The sequence below is a fragment of the Triticum urartu genome, unplaced genomic scaffold (assembly GCF_003073215.2).
Source record: "Triticum urartu cultivar G1812 unplaced genomic scaffold, Tu2.1 TuUngrouped_contig_7040, whole genome shotgun sequence".
NCBI lineage: Eukaryota > Viridiplantae > Streptophyta > Magnoliopsida > Poales > Poaceae > Triticum > Triticum urartu.
The window spans coordinates 1-9,439 of NW_024117852.1; the positions used below are offsets into that span (position 1 = coordinate 1).

Consider the following 9,439-nt stretch of genomic DNA (forward strand, 5'->3'; position numbering starts at 1 on the left):
CAGGGGGCGGGGGGGGGGGGTGCCGGCAATTAAGGCGGGCAGGCGAGGGGGCGGCGTGCGCAGGCGGTCAAAGCGGTGGCGTGTGCACGCGAGCCGTCGGCGAGCGCTAGGCGGTCAGGCGGTGGTGTGTGAATCGACGCCGCACGCGGACCGATGCCGGCGATTGGACTTCTCACTGCGCCGTCGATGGGACTTGCCACTGCGCCGGTGTAAATGGCCTTAGCGTAATCCGCACCGGATTAATGCGGGCGGGCGGTTAGGGTTAAGTACACATGGGCCCGCCCCTCCTTCTCACGCGGCGTACACTGCCATGTAAGGGCGTACAACGAACCGTACGGCCGCGCGCCGCGCTATGCCGTGGCCACCCGCACCCACCTGGATTTCCCATCCTACCCTTCCTTACGAAGGGGTATCTTTTAATCTAGGTCGTTGATGTGTCCAGGGGGTTGTACTGAAGACGAAGTGCTTATGTGTAGCAGGGCTCACCCATCCTTCGGTCCAAAAACGTCCTACCAAAAACTAAGATCTTCCGTCCCTAGTCGTATCGCCACCTTCGAAATAGTTTTTGGTAGGACGTTTAGCGGCCGCCGTCGATGTCAGTCCCAACTCCCAAATACTTAGGTCCATGACGATGACTACATCCAGGTCGGTCAGGTGGTGGAGAGCGCGATGGCGCCCACGCTGCTTAGGCGAGGTGGTGGCCTGCGAGAAGAAAGAGGCCAAGAGATAAACAACTCTGCTCCGCTTCTTATTTCCTCGGTAATGACCCAGGCATCAAAAGGGGTGCTGAGAGGTGCAAAAACATTGGTGGTTTTTGTCCAACCGAGCATCCCCTTTCCATTAGTTGCTTAACGAAAATACAAAAGTTCACAAACATCACAAGCAAGATAAGGAGGAGGGAAAGAGAGGCAGGTGAGTTAGTGCATTGCCAGAAATCCCACTACGAGTGCTCGACCTCCAAAGACCCCTTACTGGGCAAAAACCTGACAACACATCTAGTTTTGTAACCAAACAACTAAAACCAAGACTAACCAACACAACTACAAGACAAAGCACACATAGTTCACTCCCGTGGAAACATTTCCACCAAAACGCAACCACAAAGGAGCCCTTCAAACAGCCGATCACACCCCATAAGCATGTCCCAAGCCCACACAACAACTGGTGGATTCATCTACCAAGCGAGCATCGTAGCTTTCTTTATCAACACCCTAAATCCAACTTGGAACACATCCTTGTCCGCGCTTTTGGGAAGACCTGCCCATTACATCATAAAAGAGCAAACAGTGAAGATAACCTCCACGGGAGATCGCATAACATGCTGCTCAAAGGTTATCTTGTCCCTAACGGTCCAAATCCCCCAGCAAACAGCAGCCACACACATCATATTTTATTTGTGCCCCTAAAGTAGAAAAGCATAGAACCAAGTAAAAACTTTGCCACAAGTTCCTTGGGCAGCTATCAGTACCTGTAACTCTATCAATAGTGCCCCAAACAGATACAGACCCCACAACCAAAAAACAGGTGTTGAGCATCTTCAAGAACATTACAAAAAGAGCACATAGGGTCACCCAACCATTTTCTCTTCTTTAGACTAGCACAACATTTCCAAACAACTTCCACATATGCATTTCAATTTAAGAGGGATGGGGTCTTTCCAGATCCAACCGTTATGAGAATCAGCCAAAGGTTTTTCCAGCAACTTCTAAGCCAAAGCCTGATAAAATTACCACTGTTAAGAAGTTTTCTACCTTCCATATAGATATGTTTAACTTTCAAAACAAATTTCCAGCACGGAGAATCTGAAAAGCGAGCTTTGATCGTGGCAACCGTCTGATTACGGAAGCACTTAGCTCGAACAATTTGTTGCCACTATCCTTCCTGATTATCCAATTTCCATCACCATTTAGTAAGGAAGTTGATATTTTGTTTTTTAAGATCCAAAACACCCAGCCCACCTTTATTTTTCGAGCAACAAATCACATTCCATCTGACCATATGAATTTTCTTCTTAAGTCTCCCAGCTTGCTAAAAGAAGCTTCATGTGGGTTTGTTAAGCTTATTTAGGGTAGTCTTATTTAACAAAAACATAGACATGATCAAAGAAAGGATACCAGACAAACAAGAATTGACCAAAATAAGCCTGCCCCCAAATGAAGATGCCCCTTCGAGGCATCCACTCCCCTAATCATCTTACCCACAAGGAATTCACAGTCGATAGTTTTAAGTGCATCAAAACTAACTAGCACCCCAAGATATTTCATAGGTAAAGTTGAAACAACACAACCAAAAAGCTCCGAGTAAAATCTAGCAACTCCATTATCAACACCTACCACAAAAATTTCGCTTTTCAAATAGTTGATCTTAAGCCCCGACATCAATGCTAAAAGGTAGAGTAACAGCTTAAGGTTGACAGCTTTAGCACAATCACGAGACAAAAAAAATCACCGTATCATCTGCATATTGTAGTACAACAACCCCCTTATCAATCAAACACGGCGCCATACCAACAAACAAGTCATATTTTTGAGCTTGCAGTATCATTTTGGTAAAAACATTGCGCTGCCATATTAAAAAGAAAAGGAGACATAGGGGCCCCTTGACGGACCGCTTTTGCACTTTGGTAGTATGGACCAATCTGATAATTAATCTTGATTGAAACAATGCCATTATTGAGAATTTGTTTAACCCACAAACACCATTTATCATTAAAACCACGAACTCTATGGACAGCAAGTAAGAAATCCCAATTGATCTTATCATGGGCCTTTTCAAAGTCTAATTTGAGCATGACCCCCTCCCATTTCTTAACATGTGCATGATGCATAATTTCATGTAAGGAAAGAGTCTCATCAACAATATTATGATTCTTAATAAAAGAATTTTGTTGTGGACTAAACAACTTATGAGCAAAAGGATCACTCCTAATATCAGGGTTTTTGGTAATCCACTTATACATGCATCTAAATAGGCAAATAGGTCTAAATTGTTGTATGGAATTTACCTCAGTCAGCTTAGGAATAAGAGTTATGACTCCATAGTTAAGCCTTTGAACATCCAGCCTCCCCTAAAAAAATCATCAAAGATATGCATAATATGACCCTTAATAAACTCCCGATAACATTGAAAAAATTCAATGGGGGATGTTATCAGGTCGAGGAGCTCTATTACTATCCATTGAAAAAATAGCATGTTTTACCTCTTCCTCAGAAAAAGGTCTAGTAAGAGTAGCATTATCACTAGTAGACATTTTTCCAGAATCATCCAGGGGCAGAACCTAACAAGTCCTTATAGTACCCAGTGGCAAGCTTTAGGATATTACCACCCCATTATTATCAAGAGAGTAAATGCTTTTTTTCCCTCCTCTTCCCATTAACAACTCTAGGATAAAAAGTAGTGTCATTGTCTCCTTTTAAGAGCCATCTATCATTGAAATATTGCAACCACTGTACCTCTTCATCAGCATACAGTTCATATAATTCTGAAGGAATTTCAACTTTGCAGTTATAAGCCTCCACATCTACAGGAGTTAATTTCTCGGTCCGACCACTTTGGGTCTATTGTACGCAACATTTCTTTACATTTGTACAAGAGGCTGTTTTTAGGACTCGAACCCGTGACCTCACAAGGCAAAAATTTAGCACTGCGCCAAGGCTCCCCTTCATCCCCACCCTTTAAAACATTTTTAAAATCTCTTGAGCTTAATATTCAAAATATCTATAGTATCAGAGCTAGTAACATTTTGTCTCTATTTTTTTAATAATAGGAAGAAAATATTCATGCTTTAACCAAGAGACATCAAATCATTCTCTGGTCTTCTTCTCACTAAGCTGAGACACCCCACTCTCCAGGATCAAAGGATTCTGATCAGACAAATCTCTAGCCAATTTAGTAACATGGACCGTAGGGAAAAGGTCTTCCCAGGAAGACATAAGAACCCTTTCCATTTTTTCTAAAGTGGTACTTTGATGTTTATTGGATCAAGTGTACATTCCCCCCACCATATATCACGAAAACATTGGTGTTGCAAGAGCAAAACTGTAATGCCGGTTATGCATCTTCAGTTCTGTACTACTCTTCGATATTCTACTACCATTTTGAGTTGCACTACAGAGTGTCATTATTCTCTCTCACCATAGAACTTACATTTGTGCATCGAACAAGTGTTAGTCAGTAAATTAAGTAACTAAAAAACATTATACAAATTCATAAACATAAAACTAGATAATGTTACCACCAAACTAGCCAACTTGATAAATTATACAGTGAGCTGAGCGTGATTAGAGAGTAACATGTAGTAATTCAAGTAAGAAGTATATATCTTTTCGCAAAAAAAAGGAGTATATATCATCAAAACAACAAAAAATGAATATAACCATAAATGGTTGTAAGCAGTAATAGCCATGAATTAACAAAATATCAGGTGGAATATAGAGTCTTGGAAGGATGAAAAAACATCAATTCACAGGTGTACAAATTACACTTATTCAACGACCCACGTTTGGTACCCGACTCCGAGACATTACATGTCAAAACATTATAGAGTACAAGACAACCAACTCATACTATGGTGATAATCCAACTCCTTCCACACAACTTGACAAGACAACCAAAAACATGTATGCGCTTTCAAACAAAAAAGATTATGCACTTGACACGTTAAGGCACATGCAAGGTTACATGCCTTCATCATGTAACTTTCAACTCCTTCCACGAGTTGCAGCATTTGTGGCCACACCAGAGAGAGACAGAGCCTGAGCCTGCACATGCGACTTAAAATTAAGAACTGTTCACTTGCAGGGTGGTAGTATTTTGACCTCAAGTCATAAAGTGTATTACTACCAAGAATTACTTATTTTAGCAGCAAAACTAGAAAAACGAGCTCTATGGTAAAATTAGTTGAATTTACATTACTTACACATATATCCTGTTGTGCAGATTTGTCCGAAGAATATACCATTTTGCTTTTGCCTTTGCTTGAATGTGAATTCTCCCTCTCCGGCAGAAGTTCTGGTATTCCAACAGAGTTGACATGACCCAAATGTTGGGGGTTGTACGTTGCCCGGAATTTTTGTGAGCTTGATGCCGAGTTTTCCCCTCTGTACATCTGGCAAGGCATTTCCTCCTCAGACATGCCTAGTCGGTAGCCAGACTGTGTTCCGCAGCTCTCCGAATATGTTGTGACTTCTTTCTGCAACATGGGACTGAGCACACCAATCCTAGGAACAGGGCGAAATGGTTTACTGGGACAATGTGGATGTTGATACTTTGCAGAAATATCCATGGTCGGTGCACAACTTTCATTGATGATGTTGCTGTCTCTGTACCATATGAAATTTTCTACATCATACTGATCATGCAAATGGTATGAATTAGGAAGTAGACAACGGCTTGGCATGTTCCCTGTAGACGCTTCACATTGTGTGAAGCATGTGTGCTTCCACAAGTCTACTGATCCATGAAGATGTCTTCCCTGCATATGGTCACTTGTATAGTAACCCGTCGAAGGTCCTGACATTCTTGGATCAAACATATTTCCTGCCTTTGTTTCTAATATGGATCGGGAACCATTTACCTGGATCAGATTTAATGCACTCTGGTTCCGGGGTTCAATACTTATTTGTGCTGCCTTTTCCGACTTATAACTGCTCGAAGACGGTAATGCATGGGCAAAAGTTGAAGCCATGCCAGAGGTATCTTGATATTCCACAAAAGAACTATTATTTATAACTTCGTGCACTTTGGTGTTCTTCCTTCTCTTGTAGGTTTTGAACACTGGTGAATGACATTTTGCAGCACCGTTCTTCTGATTAATCGGTGTTGACTCATATGAATCTGAGAAGAAAGAGCAGATAAATTAGGCCGTTTATACAATAAAAGAACATGGGAATTCACCAAGGCTTACACGTACCATTTACAACTCGATCTACTTTCATGGATTCTATATTGTAGGAAGGTGAACGACATCCCTCAGAACCCTTCTCTTGCGATAATTCCTTGGGGACGTCATGTTGTCCTCGTGCAAATCCATTCAACATTCTAGCTGGTGTGCTGGTATTATTATATAATGGTTCCAATTTATCCCTGCAGCTTTCGCAATACCATCGTCGAAATGTTTTTGTAGTAACTAGCAATGAATTGATGTGGTCATCAAATAGTGAACGGAAATTTGAGTCATTCATCTGCATCTCACGAACATACCCACTGTGGCCACAAGAATATTAACTATCAGTGAGGCAATGAGTACATGTAGCTTTGATCAATACATGCAAAAGGAATTGCTAAAGAGAACATATAGGATGGATCAGATGCCAAAATTAGTAATAAATGATTCTGTAAAATGAACCACAAGATCACGTTTTACTTCAATCCATCCACCTGACTAACTATAATAAAAGTGATATCTATTGGGCCACAACAACAACATTCAAAAGTAATCCATCCACCAGATTAACTAAAGGAAAATTTGACATTATTTTACCAAGCAAACAAGGGGAAAAAAGCCAAATCATTTTACAGCCATAACTTTGGGTTTATTGGTCTTTTACCCCTCTTACCCCCATGAAACCTGAACAAAATAGAAGCACCTCCCAGCAAACAAATGGATTATGCTAAGCCTGATAATTATGACTCCGTGTGCATGGGCACCGAGGCAATATGATTCTTTTTTATCTAAAGCATAGCACGGGAATTCAGCTGGTATTAGAAGCTATGGGGACTAATGCGTTAGTGGTTAGTAAAGAAGCAAAATATGTGATCCCAAATATCACATATCCCACAAAGGGAATAACTTGTAGGTCATGTTATGATTTTAATGTTTCAAATAGATCAACATATCCAGAAACATTAACTATTTGGGATAATAAATTGTTTGGAATTGCAAGCTTCTTGCCTATGGTGTGCAAGATAATGACTTCATAGATTTGGTTATCGGCCCGAAGACAGTTATTTTTTTGTTTGTAACCTGAGGACAGTTATTTGCCTGATATATTGATCTAAACCATTCATGAATTGTATAAACACTTAAAACCTGGACCCCAAAATCAAAAGTATGATATGCTAACATATATTACAAATTATTTAGGCATAGCATACCCCTAACACACATCAAAACTACTATAACATAGCATAGATAGAATCGTAGCGAGATTACCTTATGGAGAAATGGTGGCATTGCCCATTATCTATGTTATCATCATTTACATCAAGAACAATGTGATCAGAGGATCTCTGCTCCATTTGAGAAGTGCTAGATCCAGGTGTAATCATGAAATTCTTCATAACTAGTTTATCTCCCGCAGCATAATTATGTTCTTTAAAAGTAGAAGAATGGTACTGTCAGTTGTGAATCTATAAAAATAATATATCTATTCTAGCATTAGACACATGAAACAGGCACACACATACAATTCTTGGACCATAAAAGCCATAAACCCTATATAAAATCTGTGAAAATCTAGAGAAGATATATGAAAATCAATGAAAACTAAAAAGCCAAGCACATAGTATGACAATTCGCTATGGGTCGACCCTAGAAATTTCCACCTAACCTGCCAGCAAAAGGAGAGTAACCAAAAAAGAAAGACTTTGAAAACACAAATTGCAAGCCTAAAAAAGTAACACACGATTTGCCATGGGGATGCATCTTAAGTTGTCGTTATGCATCACATGAGTTTGGAACATACCCTGGATCATGGCAAATTGTGTCATTTAAAAAAAGGTTATGGTAACAATTAGATTGTGTGTCATTTCCAAAAACTAATGTTGTGATCATGGCAAAACTGCCATGGTGACGCATCTTAAGATGACGCTATGCTATCACTTATGCACGGCCACTTTGCATAAGATCATGGCCACTTTATCTATAGTAGATCATGGTAAATTTGTGTGTAATTTTCTACATTGGCAATTTGTGTGTTTATCCTGGTTCACAACAAAAAAATAATTGTGCATCGCCAATGTACATATGGAAGCAAAATATGTGATCCCAAATATCACATATCCCACAAAGGGAATAACTTGTAGGTCATGTTATGATTTTAATGTTTCAAATAGATCAACATATCCAGAAACATTAACTATTTGGGATAATAAATTGTTTGGAATTGCAAGCTTCTTGCCTATGGTGTGCAAGATAATGACTTCATAGATTTGGTTATCGGCCCGAAGACAGTTATTTTTTTGTTTGTAACCTGAGGACAGTTATTTGCCTGATATATTGATCTAAACCATTCATGAATTGTATAAACACTTAAAACCTGGACCCCAAAATCAAAAGTATGATATGCTAACATATATTACAAATTATTTAGGCATAGCATACCCCTAACACACATCAAAACTACTATAACATAGCATAGATAGAATCGTAACGAGATTACCTTATGGAGAAATGGTGGCATTGCCCATTATCTATGTTATCATCATTTACATCAAGAACAATGTGATCAGAGGATCTCTGCTCCATTTGAGAAGTGCTAGATCCAGGTGTAATCATGAAATTCTTCATAACTAGTTTATCTCCCGCAGCATAATTATGTTCTTTAAAAGTAGAAGAATGGTACTGTCAGTTGTGAATCTATAAAAATAATATATCTATTCTAGCATTAGACACATGAAACAGGCACACACATACAATTCTTGGACCATAAAAGCCATAAACCCTATATAAAATCTGTGAAAATCTAGAGAAGATCTGTGAAATCTAGAGAAGATATATGAAAATCAATGAAAACTAAAAAGCCAAGCACATAGTATGACAATTCGCTATGGGTCGACCCTAGAAATTTCCACCTAACCTGCCAGCAAAAGGAGAGTAACCAAAAAAGAAAGACTTTGAAAACACAAATTGCAAGCCTAAAAAAGTAACACACGATTTGCCATGGGGATGCATCTTAAGTTGTCGTTATGCATCACATGAGTTTGGAACATACCCTGGATCATGGCAAATTGTGTCATTTAAAAAAAGGTTATGGTAACAATTAGATTGTGTGTCATTTCCAAAAACTAATGTTGTGATCATGGCAAAACTGCCATGGTGACGCATCTTAAGATGACGCTATGCTATCACTTATGCACGGCCACTTTGCATAAGATCATGGCCACTTTATCTATAGTAGATCATGGTAAATTTGTGTGTAATTTTCTACATTGGCAACTTGTGTGTTTATCCTGGTTCACAACAAAAAAATAATTGTGCATCGCCAATGTACATATGGTAGTTTTTATGCATAGATCACGACAACTTTGTGTGTTGAAGATATACAAGATTATGGCAAAAATGTGTCATTTGCAAAAAAAAAAGAGGTTAGATTGCTTTAATAACCAATTTGTCCGCAAAAAATATACCAGGTTGCCATGTTTAAAGAAAGAGGTTTTTCATGTGGTAAAATTAAATAAAAAACTAGTTGCCATGCTCCAGAAAAAAAAGGTTTGCCAT

The 9,439-nt window shown here is 39.4% G+C and overlaps 1 protein-coding gene across 2 annotated transcripts; it reads right to left on the reverse strand.

The window, feature by feature from the left end:
• Window positions 1-4,408: 4,408 nt before the first annotated feature.
• Window positions 4,409-8,647, reverse strand: LOC125531405. 2 transcript variants are annotated; one of them, XM_048695825.1, is made up of 4 exons: window positions 8,382-8,647; window positions 5,912-6,204; window positions 4,919-5,835; window positions 4,409-4,760 (listed from the first exon to the last, which is right to left on the reverse strand). In XM_048695825.1, the coding sequence occupies exons 1-4, from the start codon at window positions 8,507-8,509 to the stop codon at window positions 4,701-4,703; spliced, it is 1,398 nt and encodes a 465-aa protein (XP_048551782.1). In that variant the 5' UTR covers window positions 8,510-8,647; the 3' UTR covers window positions 4,409-4,700. The 2 variants fall into 2 exon arrangements, with proteins under 2 accessions (XP_048551782.1, XP_048551781.1); XM_048695824.1 differs by lacking the exon at window positions 8,382-8,647 and adding an exon at window positions 7,154-7,900.
• Window positions 8,648-9,439: the final 792 nt, after the last annotated feature.